This window comes from Delphinus delphis, chromosome 20, assembly GCF_949987515.2.
Source record: "Delphinus delphis chromosome 20, mDelDel1.2, whole genome shotgun sequence".
Classification (NCBI taxonomy): domain Eukaryota; kingdom Metazoa; phylum Chordata; class Mammalia; order Artiodactyla; family Delphinidae; genus Delphinus; species Delphinus delphis.
Window position 1 is genome coordinate 997,582 of NC_082702.1, and position 20,223 is coordinate 1,017,804.

The following is a 20,223-nucleotide window of genomic DNA, read 5'->3' on the forward strand; positions in this document are numbered from 1 at the left end:
ATCACCTCTGCAGAAATTAACATGGAGTTCAACTCTTTCCTGCTGTCAGTAGTTACTGAATAAAACGTGTTTTTCCATTGTTGTTTTTATCATGTCAACTAACATCTGGTTGTGTTTATCTTTGACACTATCAGTCTCAGAAGGGAACAAAGAAACATGCTATTTTAGTATAGTACAGTGGCTGCGTTGTTCAAAGTTGAAGCATGTATGTGAATCGTCTCCAGAGTCTTGAACTATTGGGAGTAGCATAAATGCAGAATTTTATCTCATTGTATTACCAAACCCAGGTTTGGCTGCTCACGGCTGAAAAGCCAATAATGGAGAAGGAAGTGTCAGGAGGGAAAGATGTTTTAATCAGAAAATCTGGTAGTCCGGAGAGAAGGTGGACTCATGACCCGAGACCAACTCTGAACATTCTGGTCAGCCATGACAGTTTTGTTTTGTTTTTTGGCCACACGTTGCAACATGTGGGATTTTAGTTCATGAGCTGGGGTCGAATCCATGCCCACTGCAGTGAAAGCGTGAAGTCTTGATCACTGGACTGCCAGGGAATTCCCAGCCATGATAGTTTTTAAAAGGAAAAAGGGGAAAGAATCTCAGTGAATCGTCAAAGCAGGAGGTTATGTTCTGCAACTTTTCCATTGCATTCAGTCTGGCTGACTTCGGATGTTACCCCTGTGGGATCTGCCTGCAGAATTGCTTAGGGATCTGTCAAGGGTAGAGAGCTAGTCATTCTTTACTTAATTCTTTTTAATCTAGGAAAACAATGAACAGGTCAGGCAAGGTATGGTGTGCATTCAGGAGAGCATAAGTCAGGAGTTAGTTTAAATTGTTTACTGATCTCATTCCTTTAATTAGGTTCTTTCAAGGTGAGGGGGGACAGAAATGGGCAAATAGGAACAGGGCCAAAGAGCAGCTCTCAATTGACGTGATTATTATTTCCTTTGTGATTGCAGGGACTTTTCTACAGTTGGGAATTTGTATTGTCTGTGTTAGCATTCTCCGTAAAAACAGAAGCAGTAGGATATAGAGATACAGTTCCATATCTGCGAGTTCTGCATCCCAGGATTCAGCCAACCCCAGATGCAGAACCCCGACATCCAGAGGGCCAACTGTGCTGGGCCATCTTATGTAACATAATTGAGCATCTGAGGATTCTGATATCCAAGTGGTGGAGTCTGGAACCAGGTCCCTGTGGATACATCCCCTGAGAGATAACTATGTTAAGAGGACATTTATTATAGGAATTTGTTATGGAGGCTGAGAAGTCCCACAACCTGCTGTATGCAAACTGGAGAACCAGGAAAACTGCTGGTATCGTTTAGTGCCAGACCGAAGGCCTGAGAACCAAGGGCCTGCTGGTGTAAATCCCAGTGTGCAAAGGGTCAAGATCCATGAGATCTCATGTCTGAGGGCAGGGGAAGATGGGTTAGTTCTGCACAGACACTAATGGCGAGTCCAACACATTCACCACGACAGCCTTACTGTAGATTTTCCCATGAGACCAGAGTGCTGCTCTCATCCAGGTGAGACAAGCACCATAAGCACTGGCTCATTCTGATGACTATGTGTGTCTCCTTTTCCTTGCTGTCTTCTATTTTGTTCTCTTGGATAACTTTGATGATAAACCCACACCATGGTCTGACGAACACCTTTGCACTGGTGTCTTCAGGCTTCTGGCAATTCATCTGCTTCCTGCTCTTTGACAGTGACACACAAGATTCTCAGTTCTGTTTTGTCTGTTGGGCAAGGAGAACAGAGGTTCCAAGTGTAGTCTCTGGGTTATAAGTTCATTCTAGAAGATCTCAATATTTACATAATCAACTTTTTATATTTGTAGGCTCACATTTTATGCTGTTTACCCAACTGGGACATTTTGATTCAAAATTGAATAACGATGATGATAACTGCTTCATACTGCATATAGTGTATAGAAACATGAATGGTATTAATAACTATTTTAACATAATTATATAAATTGTATAGTGTTATTCACTAGAGATTCAAAGAATTTTATAATATATATAGGAATGTTCAGGGTAGAAAACCACTGCTGATTTGAAATTTATGTTGACGCCTAGAAGATTTAATTTACAAAGCATTGTAGGAAAAAATATGTTTCAATGGAGAGAAAAAGACTTGAGAATACTCTGAGTTGGAAAGGTACATGTGGAGTTCAAAGAACAGAAGGAAGATCTTCTGTTTAGGGTATTGTGTGATGGGGACAGTGGGTAGCAAAGAAGCAGAGAAAGTAGGTATCTGAGGTTATCTCGAGGATTAGAATGAACACAGTTTTTTGTCGGGGAGACGATGGCTTTGTGAGGGATTAGTCAAGTAGGACAAATAATCATAATTGTTTAAGATAAAAGGTGCTAAGTATTGAAATGAATTTATTTTATTAAACTATATTTTAACACCTTTTAATGTTTGTTTCAGTTGGGAGCTTTCTATTTGTTTTAAAAAGTTAGTAGTGATTATGTATTTATGGAATTTAGAGTATTCAATGGGCAGCTTCTGGAAGTTATGTTTTCTTTTCTTTTTTTTTTTTTTTTTTTGCGTTACGCTGACCTCTCACTGTTGTGGCCTCTCCCGTTGCGGAGCACAGGCTCCGTACGCGCAGGCTTAGTGGCCATGGCTCACAGGCCCAGCCACTCCACGGCACGTGGGATCTTCCTGGACCGGGGCACGAACCCGCATCCCCTGCATCGGCAGGCGAACTCTCAACCACTGCACCACCAGGGAAGCCCTGGAAGTTATGTTTTTACAAAAGTCACTTCTAGAAATTACTGTGAGCCATTAGCACGTGCAGGATACTTTCAAATAGTTGAATTCTCTTTGCCTGTTTATCTCACAGCTTTAGTAACTCTATTGCCTTTTATTACCACTAACAGTTATATTAACTTAGTAATATACATATGTTAAAGTCCTAACGCCTAAGTGACTGTATTTGTAGACAGGGCCTTTAGGGAGGTAATTAAGGTTAAACGAGGTCATAAGGGTGGGGCCCTAATTCATTAGTACTGGTTTCCTCATAGGAGGAGTAGACACTAGGTGTATGCCCACAGGGACAAATAAGGCCATTTGAGGACCCAGTGAGAAGATGGCCTTCCCAAGCCAAGGAGAGAGGCCTCAGGAGATACCAAACCTGTTGACACTTTCCTCTCGGACTCCCAGCCTCCAGAAGTGTGAGAAAATAAATTTCTATTGTTTAAGCCAATCCTTGTATGGTACTTTGTTATGGCAGTTCTAACAGATTAACACAAACATCATTAATGTGTTCTCTTTCCCAAATAAATAGTGAGGCACAACATGCAAAGAGACAGCAGAGACAATTGGTATAATTCTAAAAATGGTACAAAACTATAAATTAGCTTTGGGAGGGAAGGGAATTTAATATGGAGTTTCCTATTTTGCTTCCACTTGTGCTGCAAACCAAAACTTAGCTCCAATTTGCAAAGTCCCCAAAGAAGCCCAGTAGTGAGAGTCAGACTTTAAAACTCAGAATCACTCTTATTTCCTGCAGTGTGTTGTGGGTTATAGCTGTAATGGAGTAACAGGGTATGACTTACCCTCTTGTTGTCATCAACTGTAAAACTACAAAATACAAGAGAATCCAACACATTCACAGCAACAGCGTTTTCCCTAGACTTTCCCATGAGACCAAAGCACCATTCTCTGGGAAAAAAGCCGTGTTCACCATTCTCATCCTGGTGAATATGCTGTCTCCTTTTACCCTGTTCTCTTCTATTTTATCTTTTTGGATAAGTCTGATTATGAACCCACAACATGGTCTAATGAACACCTCTACAAAGGTATTTTCAGGCTTACCAAGATTCATCCTTTTGTTATCTTTGGTAGTGACACTCAGCTTTCTGTTTTGCTTTGCCTTCTGGGCAAGGAGAACAAATATTCTAAGTGTAGCTCTTGGGCTACAAATTCTCTCTAGAACACCCTACCATTTATTTAATCAACTTTATATATTTGTAGGCTCACAATTTATATCATTTCATCTTTCAGAATATTTAGATTTGAAATCGAATAACAGTGATAATAACTGCTTCATATTACATGTAGAGTATAAAAACAGCAAAGATACTCATAATTATTCAAAACCAATTTTCTAAAATGATATACTGTTATTCACCACAGGTCCAGGGAATTTTATGGTAATATAGAGAATATTCAATATTTAAGAGTGTAGGTTATAACAGCACTTTAAACGTTAAACTGTGTTGACACTTAAAAGATTTATTTGAATTTACAAAGCATAGTGGGGAAAATAGATGTTTCATTTGGAGAGGAAAAAAACCTGGGAATACTCTGAGTTGTAAAGTCTCATATGGAATTTATGACTGAAGGAAGATCAATGTGTTTTTCGTATAGTGTGTGATGGGAAGAGTGATGAGAAAAGAAGCAGAGGAAGCAGGTGAAGGCTTCTTTTGCCAGGTATCAGAGGATATCTCAGTGATCAGAATGATCTGAACTTTTTGTAGGGAAGATGATGAGTTTGTGAGGGATTAGTCAGGTGGGATAATAATCAGTGTTATATATGATAACAAGTGTAAGTATTCAAGTGAATTTATTAAACTATATTTTTGTATCATTTAATATTTGTTTTAATTGAAAGTTTGTGTTTGTTTGAAATAGTTCTTAGAAGTGATGAATTTATGAGCGTCCCTTGTGGTGCAGTGGTTAAGAATCCACCTGCCAATGCAGGGGACACAGGTTCAAGCCTTGGCCCAGGAAGATCCCACATGCCTCAGAGCAATTAAGCCCATTTGCCACAACTACTTAGCCTGTGCTCTAGAGCTTGCAAACCACAACTACTGAAGCCCACGTGCCACAACTACTGAAGCCTGTGCACCTAGAGCCCATGCTGCACAACAAGAGAAGCTAGTGCAATGAGAAGACTGAGCACTGCAACGAAGAGTAGCTGCTGCTCGCCACAACCAGAGAAAAGCCTGCACACAGCAACGAAGACCCAATGCAGCCAAAAATAAAATAAAACAAAATAAGTAAATTTTAAAAAATAAGTGATGCATTTATGGTATTTAATAGGAATATTTTGGAAATTATGCTTTTATAAAGGCAATTTCAGAAATTACTGTGATCTATTGGCAATTGGAGGATACTTTTAAAAGTTAAATATTCTTTTCCTCTTTATTACCCAGCTTTAGTAAACCACTTGCCTTTTATTACCACTAACATATATTAACAGAATGCTTTTCATAGGTTGAAACGCTAACCTACAATGGGATTGTGGTTGGACATAGGTCATTTATAGAGGTAATTAAGGATAAGTGAGATCATAAGAGTGTGGCTGTATCCCATTAAGACTGGTTTCCTTCTGTTGACAAAAACTCAATTAACAATCCAGTTAAGAAGAAAAAAGTGAATTTTATTCAAGCCAAACTGAGGATTATCACCCAGGAGACAGACTCTCAGAATCTCTGAGATCTGTTCTGCCTTTTAGAAGTTGAAGGCACAATTATTTACATTTTTCAGACAAAGGATTGTACAAAAAAATGACATACTGACATTTTACATAAAGTTCATAGGCCAAGTAAGCATGTACAAAGCGAGCAGTGAGTCACCATGACCCCCAACAGAGTTTGGAAAGAATGCTAATCTTTTAAGAAGTTCCATTGCTAACATCAGAAGAAAGGGAAAAAAAATTGATCTTTACATTCAAGAAAGCATTCCCATCTTTGAGGAGGACTAGTTAGTGTGTGCAGTGGAATAACTGAGGACGTGGAAAGGAGACGTGACCCATGAGCCCCCGCCCCCCAGCAAACTGGGGACTGGCGAATAAGCCAGAACTGTAAACAGTCCTGAATGCTTTGAGTTCCCCCGCCACCCCGGCAAATCGGGGGCCTTCGAATAAGCATTGAGTGCTTCGGGCACTGATCCATGCGATGTCCTCAGTATAATCAGAATGTTGGGAACACAAGGAAATGTCCTTGTGCTACTTCAGTATAATCAGAATGGTGGGAACACAAGGCAATGTCTTTGTGCTGCTTTTACGCTCAAGGACGAAGCACGGCATGTTTTCAAGAAAGCCCATTATTGCTTGTATAATCAATAAAAACATATGTTGCTGCTTTGGTATTTCTGGAATGTTAAGAAAACAAGCCTTAAAATGTAAACATAGATAATGCTTAAATAAAAGCTACCACAGCAGGACAGATGGCGCTGTTTTGCCTGAGCGAGCGGCAGCCCTCTACTGCTGTGCTTCGGCACAATTCATCTCGTGTGATGAGCTTACTTTCGGCCCTGTCATAAGAAAAACTACAACATTTGGCGCCCGAACAGGGACCTGAATGTAAGTAATCGCGTGATCGCAGGACCGAAGGGGAAATTGGTCCGCTCAAGAGTAAGCGAAACCTTCGGGAGCAGTAGAGTAACTGTAATGGGGAATTCCCACTCAGTAGACTTTCAATACATTAGACTCCTGAAACAGTTATTACGGAGTTCAGGAGTGAAAGTGAAACCAGAATCTTTTGATGAATTGTTTGCGCTGGTTCGTAAACATTGTTACTGGTTTCAACCTACTGGTCATAACCAGTTAAATTTAAAAGTTTGGAAACAGGTTATGCGATCCTTAAGAAGAGCTCATCAGCATGGAGACCCTATATCTGTCCGTGTTTGATCTCTTTGTAAATTAATTTCCCTTGTCCTGGAACCATTACAATCTGAAACTGAAAGTGAAAATGGGGCGCGCCCTCAGCGTCCGAATTCTGCTCCCGATCATTCTGCTTTTCGTACTCTGTTTCGTAAGTCTCCTATAGAGGACCTTCCTCCGCCTCCTCCTCCCCTTGTGTCTGAGACAGGAGAGGATTTTTCAGGTTCCAGTGATGAAGGGGCTTTTTCTGATGGTGATAAAGATCGGGAGCAAGCTAGCAAACAAAATGAGATGCCACTTTCTCAACAGAATGAGATTTCTGATATACTTTCAAAGTTGAAAAATTTGATGACTGAATTGGAAGAAAATAAAAACAATGCTGCCACCCCTTCATATCAGGAGCCGTGTCCTACTATTCCTTCAGCTCCTCCTTTAGAATTAGTAGCTTATCCTGTTGGAGCCTCTCGTCAGTTTCGCTTTCCTCTAAAACCTGAATCTAATAGACTATTGTTGGAAGAAGAGATGAATAAGGAAGAAAAGCAATATTCTGAATCATTTTTTGCTTTCTCTATTGTTAGACAAGCTATGCCTGCTAATGATCAATTTCCGAATGGATATGTAAGTGTTGAGTATAACCATCATGATATAAAATTTTTTTAAATGCTAAAAGAAGCCATTAATGCGTATGGGATGCATTCTAATTATGTTCAAGGACTTTTGTCTGGGTATGCTACCGAAAACATGTTAATTCCTCATGATTGGGAAGCGATTGCCAAAACTGTTCTTGAACGTGGACAATATATGCAGTTTAAAACTTGGTGGAGAGAGGACGCTGAAAACATGACAAGGTCTAATACAGCCCATAATCCTCCAGAGCCACTTTTAGATGAATTAATAGCAGCAGGCGCATTTAGTAATCTACAAGCTCAAGCTCAATTTGATGATTTACGAATCATTCAAATACGTATGTGTTGTTTACGAGCATGGTTACGAGTGGAACCTCCTGGAAAAACAGCACAATCTTTTACTAAGTTAATGCAAGGGCCTGGTGAGCCTTACACTGATTTGTTGTCTAGACTGCGTGCAGCCATTCAAAGAGCTGTAGCACAAATAGAGGTGCAAGATTTATTATTACAATCTTTGGCCTTTGAGTATGCAAATCCTGAATGCCAGAAGGCATTGCGACCTTTACGGGCTGTAAACGCTCCACTTGAGGAGTATATAAAAGCTTGCCATGATATTGGATCTCCTACTTATCATGCCAATTTACTTGCAGCTGCCATAAATGAATAATTACAGACTCTCAGTATGTGGAATTTACAGTTAAAAATATTGAGACCGCTTTTATCCCAAATGATGGATCAGAACTGCACTCTTTATTTCTGCAAATACAACATATAATTAGACTACGTACTGCACCACTTTATATTACTCATATTCGTGCTCATACTCATTTACCCGGCCCATTGGTAGATGGAAATGATTTTATTGATACTTTAGTAGGTACCGTAGAGTTAGTTACAGCAGAACATCACAGATATCATACTAATGCCAGAGGATTGAAAAATAAATTTAATCTTACATGGAAACAAGCAAAAACTATTCTCCGTACATGCCCGCAATGTGCTGCCATTAATCAACCTTGTTTGAATATTGAAGTTAACCCTAAAGGCTTATCTGCTAATGCTATCTGGCAAATGGATGTAACTCAATATCCTGGTTTTGGAAAGTTAAAATATATTCATCATTCTGTATATACCTACTCTCATTTTTCATGGGCAACTCCATTATCTTCTGAAAAAGCTGATGCTGTAATAACTCATTTATTAGAAGCTTTTACTGTTATGGGAGTTCCCGACAGCATAAAAACTGATAATGCTTCTGCATATCACTCTCAAAAATGTCAGACTTTTTTTGCCACACATAATATACGGCATGTTACAGGTATCCCAGGAAACAGTATGGGACAAGCCGTTATTGAACGACAAAACAGCACTTTGAAAGAAATGTTTATAAAACAAAAAGGGGGAGATGAGGTACAAAGTCCTAGGAAAAGAATACATATTGCTTTATTTATTCTTAATTTTTTCAATCATGGAGAAGATGGTTTTAGTGCAGCTGACAGACATTGGACAAAAATAAGTACACAAGAACTTAGACAGCCTGTTTCTATATTAAATGAAAATACTAACACTTGGAAACCTGCCGAGGTTCTTCGTTGGGGCCGGGGATATGCTTTTGTTTCTGCAGGAGCTGAATCTTTTTGGGTGCGGGCTAAAAAGATAAAGTTTCGGGATGGCAACTAAGCGTAGCTTTGATGTGACGGGAATGACGAAGGGATTTGCGGACATGGATTTGAGCAAGAGAGCATTCCGTGTGCCATTGGATCGAACAAAGAGGGCGTCTCCATTGACCTGGGGGCAAGTGAAAAAGTTTGCAGGCACTGCTGAAAATCTTGTCATTTCACAGGGTAAACCGCTCACTAGCACCAATCTTTTTGTGGCTATGTTGGCAATGTTGTCTGCACAGGTAATAAGCATATCAGCCAATGAGATAAATTGTACTAATCATACTTATTGGACTTATATTCCAACCCTCTTCTTAATATGGGGGTTACCTGGTGGGATGCCCCAATTCTTGTATATGTAAATGAGTCTGGATTGTTGTCTGGTCCTTTTGATGATAGAGGCCCTTTGAACCCGGAAGAAGGAAGAGAATTACATGGTGGGTGTTAATGGACCTCCTATTTGTATGGGAAAGGCAGATCATTGCCTTAAAATGAATAATCAGGCATGGTTAAGTGTTGTCAAAAATGAAAACAGATATCATGGGTTATATCTTTTGAGTGCTTATAGTTTTAAAAGTTCTAATTCCACTCTTAATGAGAATGTTTCCACACCTTACTTGCTTCATGCCAGGTGCCTCTTGTGGATCGATTATCGGATTGGGTCCATTGGACTCGATGCCGAGGAGAAATGGCTCGGGTTCTTGTTAATACTTCTTGGGGAAGCGTCATTGATTGGAGACATTTTGGCTCCGCCAGAGGAAAAAGGGGTCTGAAGAATTTACACTGGCATAGAGAGGATAACACTATTTATAGCAATACTATTAATGATACCATAGTATGGCATGCTGGAGGGTTTTCTTCAGGTCCTCATTTAAATGGATATCCTATCCAAAAGGACTTGTGGAAGCTTATGACAGCTTTGAAAAAGATTAATGCCTGGGTAGGACATATGGTTAACAAATCTGAAAATCATAGTTTGACTTTTCATAAAAATGTTACTTGGTATACTCGTAGTTGTGTGAAATTACCTTATATATTGTTAAAGGGACCAGCTGTATGGAATGAGACTCAAGGTATTATAATGTGTAAAAATTGCTCTCTGTATACCTGCATTAACTCTAGTATATCTTTTAACATATCTACTGAAAGTTTGTATATCTTACGAGCTCGGACAGGTCTTTGGCTTCCTGTCAATCTTGGAAGGGAATGGCAAGAATCTCTTCCTATGGCTGTTTTGCAATATTTAGCTGATGCATTAAAAAGAAGTAAAAGATTTGTAGAAATGTTGATTGCAGCTGTCATGGGTATTATAGCCATAACAGCTACTGCTGCAGTAGCTGGAGTTGCTTTAGAACAATCTATTCAGACCGTTGATTATATAACTGATTGGCATAAAAACTCTGAAATGCTTTGGTCCTCTCAACGACAAATTGATTCGGAAATACATTCGGAAATAGCAGGTTTACAACAAGCTGTGGTTATGTTGGGGGACCAACTTGTAAATTTACAAAGACAAATGAAGCTACGTTGTGACTGGAATCAAAGTGCCTTTTGTGTCACTTCGGTTCCATATAATCAGTCTGCATTCCCCTGGGCAAAAATAAAAAAGCATTTATTACATCACAAAAATTGACAGAAGAAATTGTGAATTTACAAGGGAAAATTCAACAAACTTTTCAGAAGAGATTACAACGACTTAATTCACAAGAAGTATGGACTGGAATTATTCAAGGACTTAATAATCTAAATCCCAAGTCTAAATTACATGCTTTATTTGGTTCTACTGCAGGATTGCTAATGCTCATTATAATAATAATCATATGTTTAATTGTAGTCCGAGGACGAGTGAAAGCTACCCGCCATGCAACATCGCAACAAGCTACCGTGTTCTCCTTGATGTTGCACAAGCTGCAAAACAAAAAGGGGGAAATGTAGTGGAATAACTGAGGACATGGAAAGGAGACGTGACCCATGAGCCCCCACCCCCCACCCCCAGCAAACTGGGGGCTGGCGAATAAGCCAGAACTTCAAGCAGTCCTGATTGCTTTGAGCCCCACCCCCGGCAAACCGGGGGCATGCGAATAAGCCAGAACTGTAAACAGTCCTGAATGCTTTGAGCCCCCCCTCCCCGGTAAACCGGGGGCCTGCGAATAAGCATTGAGTGTTTTGGGCACTGATCCATGCGATGTCCTCAGTATAATCATAATGATGGGAACACAAGGCAATGTCCTTGTGTTGCTTTTGCGCACAAGGACGAAGCACGGCATGTTTTCAAGAAAGCCCATTATTACTTGTATAATCAATAAAAACATATGTTGCTGCTTTGGTATTTCTGGAATGTTAAGAAAACAAGCCTTAAAATGTAAACATAGATAATGCTTAAATAAAAGCTACCACAGCAGGACAGACGGCGCTGTTTTGCCTGAGCGAGCGGCAGCCCTCTACTGCTGTGCTTCGGCACAATTCATCTCGTGTGATGAGTTTACTTTCGGTCCTGTCACAAGAAAAACTACAACAGTGTATAATGCAGATGCACACTGCACATTAAGGAGGCAGGGAGGCCAAAACAGAAAATTTTATGTTTAAATTTTCTTGTTCTTCCTTAAAATGTAAATTTTATTTCATCACTTATAAGAAGAGGGATAGACACCAGGAGTATGATCACAGGACACAGCACGAAGTGGACTACCCAAAGGCCAAAACAGAGGCCTCAGGAAAAATTAAAACTGTTGACACCTTCCTCTTAGACTTCCAGCATCCAGAGCTGCGAGAAAATAAATTTCTGTTATTTAAGCCACCCAGTCCAAACTGTTACTGAACCAGTTTCATGTGACCTACTCACAACAAGCCAAACGCTGAGACACTGTGGTTTGCAGCAGAGAAACTGTTTATTCACAAGGGAGCCAAGCAAGGAGAAGGAAGGGCAAATCTCAAATTCATCTCCCCAAAGGCAAGGGGCTAGGAATATTTATGGGATAAAGCTTGGCAGGGGTGAGGGTGGGGATTGAAGATACGGAAAAGGTGCAGTAATTGTCATTCTGCACAGGTAAAAGTAAGCTACAGACTTCTTCATGAGATACATGTTCAGAAAATGGCAGGCTTAGCATGTTCTGAGGGTGGGCTTTTGGCCCTCTGACATCAAAAACCATCTAGCTGGGGACTTCCCTTGTGGCACAGTGGTTAAGAATCCGCCTGCTAAAGCGGGGGCACTGGTTTGAGCCTTGGTGTGGGGAGATCCCACATGCAGCGGAGCAACTAGGCCTGTGTGCCACAACTACTGCCTGCACTCTAGAGTCTGTGAGCCGCAACTACTGAGCCCATATGCCACAACTACTGAAGCCCATGCACCTAGAGCCCAAGCTCTGCAACAAGAGAAGCCATGGCAATGAGAAGCCCGCGCACCGCATCGAAGAGTAGCCCCCGCTCCGCTCGCAGCAACTAGAGAAAGCACGTATGCAGCAACGAAGACCCAACACAGCCAAAAATAAATAAATTAATTAACTAAAAAAGAAAGTCACCTAGCCAACACTTGCATATACCCAGTTGGAGAGGCAGTGGTCTTAGCAGTTTTAACCAACTTGAGCTCAAACTGGACACAGGTGACCCCAATTTCCTAAAAAGCAACTTGGCAAAGATCTTATTGTTTAGGCTATTTGATGCTTGGGAGTACGTGCACGTTTTTGTAAAAGCAAAGTGAGGTTGATCAGTGAAGGCAGGTTACAATTTATTTTTTATTAATAGCTTATGACTACCCTTGGTTTCAATAGTATTCAAATGTTATGGCAACCCTAGCAGACTAACACAATTCTCATTCAATATTTTCTTGTCACCAAATAAATAAATGAGCTCAACACCCAAAAAAATATAGTTAGGCCTAACTATATTTACAACACCACTCCTGCCATCACAGTAAAATCGGCCATGAGAAGATTGAAGGAATTGAAGGACCAGTAGAAACAGCACCATTTGAAACGCTGTTACCCTTTAATAAATGGGTTAATTTTTGTAACAAAATTTAAATATGTGTGTGTGTGTGTGTGTGTGTGTGTGTGTGTGTGTGTATGTAGTTAGGGGACACAATAGTTAACAATTCTAAAAAGGCCACAAAACTAAAAATTAGCTTTTATACAATTTAGGACATTTAGTTTGGCAGTTCCTATTTTACTTCCACTTCTGTTAATCCTGTTGATTTTTGTTTCCACTTCTGAAAATGACTGATAATACAAGCAAGGGAGCCGTTTTTTATGGGAACCAGCAGAGGCTGAGCTCCTGCTGGTCCGCCTGCTTCAGGGGGCTGCAAAACTAACGCTCGGGTTGAACAGTATCAACTCGCTTCGCTTCGGTCCCCAGAAGGCCCCTGGCCGAGAGGCCGCAGTTACAAACCCACGACCAATCAGGGTGAGGAGTTCCCGCGCGTGCGCATCGTGTCGGGGCGGGACTTCCGGCGTCCTCCTTTCGGCGGTCATTTTCGCTTCCTTCTGGTCGGTTCGGCCTCGGAGTGTTGTGTCAGGTTCTAGGTGACGGGACCGAGAAAGTCCGAGGGGAGGGTCTGTCCCCGCTACTCAGGGGTGCGTCTGAGGCTCGGCGACGCAGCACGGGCTGCCCTGCGCCAGGCCCGGGAGAGTGACCACCGTGCCCGCGTCTCGCCTCCTCTGTCGCAGCTCCCGGCCCCGCTCCGCCCAGGGAGTCCGATGGCGGTGGCGGCCCTGAGGGACCCGCCTGAGGTAAACACTCGTCCTCCGGCCCCTCACCGCCCTCACTGCACTAAACACTAAAGCCCCGAGTGCGGGACGCCTGCTCATGTGCCCGCAGCCCAGGTCGCGATGTCCAGGACGGTGAGGCGGCCTGGGGTGGGACGTGGGCGAGGGTGACAGGCGGAGGGACTGGCAGGTGCAAAGGCTTGGAAGTCGGACTGAGCCAGGAGGATTCGGGAAACCTGGGGTGCATCTTATGACTGCAGTAAACAGAGTGTGAGGTGGAATCACGCCTGGACCGGCAGAGAGAGAGGTTGTTCCTTTATTCTGAGGGACCTGGGAGTCACAGAGGGCTGTGAACGGACGAGGAACAGTGTATGTGAGGGCTTTAAAAGTTTTCAAAGAGCTGCTCAGAGAAGAGAACGAACGGATTGGAATGGGGGTGACAAAGAGAGTCCTCGTCCAAGGTCACAGGATCTGATGAGAGGCAGCATTGGTTAGTCAGTCAGCCCGAGGTCACTAGGTTCCAGGGCTGGGTGGGGATACAAGGGAGTCCTGCACACATGGAGCCCAGCCATGGTTGCCTTCCTTTTTCGCCCAGGTTCTGAAGGTTGAAGAGGCACTTATGGAACCTATGTAAGGCAGGAGAGGGTGTCCCAGTCCCTCACTGGTTCTGGGTGGCTAATACTGAAACAGAGATCAGAAGCAAGGCAGGCAGGGCTTTCCCTGGCTATGGGCTCCCTCAGAGAACTGGGATTGTACCAGATCATATTTGATTTTGTTAAGCACTCTGTGGATGCCATGCTCCAAGTCCCTGGGTGAGTCCAGAGAGGTGCCTGTGATGTGGGGCAGGGAGGTGGTAGAGCTGTGGGAGTGCAACTGTGAGGTCTGAAGGTGTGAAAGAGGTTTGGTCAACTGAATGACGTGCACATCAAGGGGAAGTGTGAGCTGAGGGCCCACAGGACATGGTGTTGGGGATTAAGGGTAAAGATGAGCCCATGTTTTGCTGTGTCTTGGAGGCACAATGTGGGAGACCTCAGGGGAATTACTTCGGGGGAGGGATGGGGCCCTGTAGGCCAGGCCCAGAGTTTAGATGGCGTTTATCCCCCCGGCCACCGCCTTTTGTGGCTGAGGGTTGAACACAGTGAGGAGAGATCAGGCATCATTGGCACGAGGCCTGACGTGGGGAACTCTGATGGAGGATGACCATGGAATACATGTGTGAGGAGATGAATTGTGGGTCCTCAGAGAGAGAATGTTTATGTTTCATCTATCTCATTCATGACAGGTTGGTGTGACCTTTGAGGACATTGCCCTGTACTTCTCCTGGGAGGAATGGAAGCTCCTTGATGAGGCTCAGAGACGCCTGTACCATGATGTGATGCTGGAGAACTTTGCACTTATATCTTCACTGGGTAAGAGCCTCACCCTCCCCAGTGACCTGGGCTAGGCTCTGTATCCTGCCTCACCCTCTCTTCTCCAAGGTGTGCTCTGTCCTTCTCACATATGGACCTTGGGCACTGTTTCTTTCCCCAGCTTTCTGGGTAGTTGCTGTGACAGGTAGGGCTGGGTTGTTTGCACTGCCCTCTTCTCTCCCCATAGCCCCAATACAGCCTGTACTCAACCCTCGTAGGGATGGATTTGAGGTCAGCAGTCTTGCAGTTAGGCTAATACTTGCCCTTTCCCTGGTCAGGTGGTGTATCCACGTCCATGGCACTTCTGTGTCCCAGGTTTTGTTCCTTTTTATCATCTGACATTTCGTTCTGCCTCCATATGCCAGGAATTGAAGGTATTGTCATGACCATTACTTACTTGGACCATGGGCTATTTTCCAAGGCTGTCCTTCATGGTTTTACTTGTAGTGTTTAGATCTCTTTTCTTTTTTCTTTTCTCCAGCTTATTGGGGTATAATTGACAAATAATACTGTATATGTTTAAAGTGTACAGGGAGTTCCCTGGTGGTCTAGTGGTTAGGATTCAGCACTTTCACTGCCGTGGCCTGGGTTCAGTTCCTGGTAGGAGAACTGAGATCCCACAAGCCGTGCGTTGTGGCCAAAGAATAAAAAAAAAGGTAAAACGTAAAAGTAAGTACACAGTGTCATGATTATATATATACACACACACATTGTGAAATGATTACTACAATCAAGTTAATTAACACATCCAGTACCTCACATATTATATTTACATTTCCTGTGTGTGTGAGAACCCTTAAGATCTACTTTCTTAGCACATTTGAAGTATACCATACAGCATTATTAAGTATAGGCTCCATGCTGTATTAGATCCTCAGAGCTTTTTCATCTTATAACTGACAAACATCTCCCCATTTCCCCTAGACCTGAGCCTCTGGCCTTCTACTCTTTGTTGCTATGGGTTCAACTATTTTTTTTTTCAAGATTCCATATATAAGTTTTAGCATACAGTATTTATCTTTCTCTGGCTTATTTCACTTTGCATTATGCCCTCCAGGTTCATCAGTATTGTCACAAATGCATGATTTCCTTTTTTATGGCTGAATAATACCCCACTGCATATAAATACCAGGCTTTATTTACCCACTTATCTGTAGACAGATACGGGCATATTGCAGGTTTTGTTCCAGACCACCACAGTAAAGTGAGTATCACAATAAAGCAAGTCACACAGACTTTTGGTTTCCCAGTGAATATGAATGTTATGTTTACATTGTACAGTAGCCTGTTAGTGTGCAGTAGCCTTATGTCTAAATAAACAACGTGTATAACTTAGTTAAAAAATACTTTATTGCTAAAATAATGTTAACCATCATCTGAGTTGTATCTTTTTGTTGATGGAGGTTCCTGCCTTGATTTTGACTAATCAAGGTGCTGACTGATCAAGTTACTGAAGGTTTTGGTGGCTTTGGTAATTTCTTTAAATAATATAACAATGAAGGTTGCCAAATTGATGGACTCTTCTTTCATGAATGACTTCTCTGTAGCTTGCGATGCTGTTTGATAGCATTTTAAAACACAGTAGAACTTCTTTCAAAATTGGAGTCAATCTTCTCAAACCCTACTGTTGTTGCTTTATGAACTAAGTTTATGTAATATTTTAAAGCATTTGTCATCATTTCAACAACCTGCACAACATCTTCACCAGGAGTACATTCCATCTCAAGAAACCACTTTCTTTTCTCATCCATAAGAAACAACTCTTCATCTGTTAAATTTTTCTCCTGAGATTACAGCAATTCAGCGATCTTCCAGCTCTACTTCTAATTCTCTTGCTTTGTCCACAACATCTGCAGTTACTTCCTCCACTGAAGTCCTGAACCCCTCAAAGTCATCCAGAGAGTTGGAATCAAGTTTTTCCCAACTCCTGTTAATGTTGATATTTTGACCTCTTCCCATGATTCACAGCTGTTCTTAATGGCATCTAGATTGGTGGATCCTTTCCAGAAGGTTTTCAATTTACTTTGCCCTGATCCATTAGAGGAATTACTATCTATGGCAGCTGTAGCCTTATGAAATGTATTTCTTAAGACTTGACAGTGTAAACTACTTGATCCATGGGCTACAGAATGGATGTTGTAGTAGTAGACATGAAAACAACATTAATTTTATATATCTCCATCAGAGCTCTTGGGTGACCAGCTGCATTGTCAGTGAGCAGTAATATTTTGAAAACAATCTTTTTTCAGAGCAGTAGGTCTCAACAGTAGTCTTAAAATATTCAGTAAACCATGTTATGAGGAGACGTGCTGACATCCAGGCTTTGTTGTTCCACTTATAAAATATATGCAGAGTTGATTTAGCAGAATTGTTAAGGGCCTAAGATTTTCAGAACGATAAATGAGCACTGGCTTCAACTTCTAGTCACCAGCCTCATTACCTCTAATAAGAGAGTCAGCCTGTCCTTTGAAGCTTTGAAGCCAGGCATTGACTTCTCCTCTCTAACTGTGAAAGTCCTAGATGTCATCTTCTTCCAACATAAGACTGTTTCATCTACATTAAAAATGTTTAGTGTAGCCACGTTCATTAATTATCTTAGCTAGATCATCTGGATAACTTTGGTATAGCTTCTACATCGGCACTTGCTGCTTCACCATGTGCTTTTCTTTCATCTTGTACTTTTATTTTCTGGAGACGGCGTCTTTCCTTAAATCTCATGAACCAACCTACGGTAGCTTCAGACTTTTTTTTTTTTGCAGCTTCTCACCTCTCTCAGCCATCACAGAATTGGAGAGAGTTAGAACCTGACTCCGGATTAGGCTTTGGCCTAAGGGAATGTGTGGCTGGCTTGATATTGAATACAGATCACTAAAACTTTCTCCATATCAACAATAAGGCTATTTTGCTTTCTTATTTGTGTGTTCACTAGAGTACCACTTTTAATTTACTTCAAGAACTTTTCCTTTGTATTTATTGATACAACTTGGTTAATACTGTTTGGTCCAAGAAGCCTGGCTTTCAGCCTATCTTGGCTTTTGACTTGCCTTCCTCACTAAGCTTAATCATTTCCAGCTTTTGATTTAAAGTGAAAGATATGTGATCCTTCCTTTTACTTGAGCACTTAGAGGCTATTGTAGGGTTATTAATTAGCTTAACTTCAATATTGTTACATCTCAGGTAAGAGGGAGGCTTGGGGACAGGGAGAGAGATGGATTGGCCAGTTGGTAGAGCAGCCAGAACATGTATAATGTTTATCTATTAAGTTTCCTGTCTTATATGGATACAGGTTGTGGCACCCCAAAACAAAGATCACTGATCACAGATCACCATAACAAATGTAATAATAATGAAAAAGTTTCAAATATCGCAAAAAATACCAAAATGTGATGCACAGACACAAAGTGAGCAAATGCTGTTAGAAAACTGGTGCAAATAGGCTTGCTTGATACAGGGTTACTGGAAACCTTCAATTTGTAAAAAACTGTGTTATCTTTGAAGCAGAATAAAACAATGTATGGCTGTACTTAGGTTGTTTCTAAACCTGGGCTATTGTGAATAATGCTGACATGAACATGGGGGTGCAAATACCTCTTTGAGATATGGATTTTGTTTCCTCTGGATATACACATAGAATTGGGATTTTTGGACCATATAGTAGTCCTTTTTTCAATTTTTAAGAAATTCCATACAGTTTTCCCTAATGGCTGTACCGATTTACAGTCCTACCAACAATGTAGAAGGCTTTCCTTTTCTTCACATCCTCACGAACACCTATCTCTTGTCTTTTTTTTTTTTTTTTTTTTTTGTGGTACGTGGGCCTCTCATTGTTGTGGCCTCTCCCGTTGTGGAGCACAGGCTCCGGACGAACAGGCTCAGTGGCCATGGCTCACGGGCCCAGCCACTCCGTGGCACGTGGGATCCTCCCGGACCAGGGCACGAACCCGTGTCCCCTGCATCGGCAGGTGGACTCTGAACCACTGCGCCACCAGGGAAGCCCATCTCTTGTCTTTTTGATAGTAGTATTCCAAACAGGTGTGAGGTGATACCTCATTGTGGTTTGGATTTGCATTTCCCTGATGTTAGTGATGTTGAGCACCTTTTCATGTACCTGATGACCATTTGTATGTCTTTGGATAAATATCTATTCAGGTCCTTTGCCCATTTTAATTGGATTCTTTCATTTTTTATTGTTGAATTGTATGAGTTCTTATATTTTCTAGATATTAACCCCTTATCAGATAAACACTTTACAAGTATTTTCTCCTTTACCTTAGGTTGTGTTTTCATTTTGTTTCCCTTGTTGTTCAGGTTTTTGGCTTGATATACTCCCACTTGTTTATTTTTACTTTCATTGCTTGTGCTATTTGTGTCATCCAAAAAAATCATTGCCAACACCAGTGTAAAGGAGATTTTTCTCTGCGTTTTCTCCTAAATGTTTTACAAGTTTAGTCTTACATTTAAATTTTTTAATCCAATTCAAGTTAATTTTTGTGAATGGTGTAAGATAAGGGTCTAGTTTTCTTTTTTTTGCATGTGGATATCCAGTGTTCCCATCACCAATTATGGAGGAGACTGTCCTTTATCCATTGTGTGTTCTTGAGGTGCCTATCAAAGATGAGTTATATAAGTGTGCCTTTATTTCTGGGCTCTCTATTCTGTTCCATTGGTCTATGTGTCTGTTTTTATACCAGTGTCATCATGTGCTAATTACCATAGCTTTGTAATATTTTGAAATCAGGAAGTGTGATGCCTCTAACTTTGTCCTTCTTTCTCAAGATTGCTTTGACTATTTGGGAGTTTTTGTGCTGCCATACAAATTTTAGGATTGTTTACTCTATTTCTTTGGAAAATGTCATTGGACTTTCGATATGGATTGTTTTCAGTCTGTAAGTTGCTCTTGGTAAAATTAACAGTATTCTTCCAATTTAAGAACACTGGATGTCTTTCCATTTATTTGTGTTTTCTTCAGTTTTTTCCATTGTTGTCTTATAGTTTTCAGAACACAGATATTTCATTGTTAGTTTATAGAAATGCAATTGCTTTTTGCATATTGATTTTGTATCCTGCAGCTTTACTGATATTGTTTAATAGTTCTAACAGATTTGGGTGGGAGCAGTCCCTGGGGTTTTCTATATAAGAGCATATCTTCTGCAAACACAGACAGTTTTACTTATTTTGTGATTTTGATGCCTTTTTTTTTTCTTT

General features: G+C 41.3%; 1 protein-coding gene across 2 annotated transcripts in view; it reads left to right on the forward strand.

Moving 5' to 3' along the window:
- LOC132416540 (zinc finger protein 256-like) overlaps positions 1-20,223 on the forward strand; it is a 42,142-nt gene that overhangs the window by 18,457 nt on the left and 3,462 nt on the right. The window contains exon 2 of one of the 2 annotated variants that reach the window (XR_011246316.1): positions 10,744-11,361. Coding sequence is in view for 1 of the 2 variants with exons in the window: in XM_059999935.1 (XP_059855918.1) it covers positions 14,892-15,018 (127 nt within the window). In the remaining variant the exon portion in view is untranslated. Of the gene's footprint in view, positions 1-10,743; positions 11,362-14,891; positions 15,019-20,223 lie in introns of those variants that run through there. The other variant, XM_059999935.1, reaches the window with a different exon arrangement.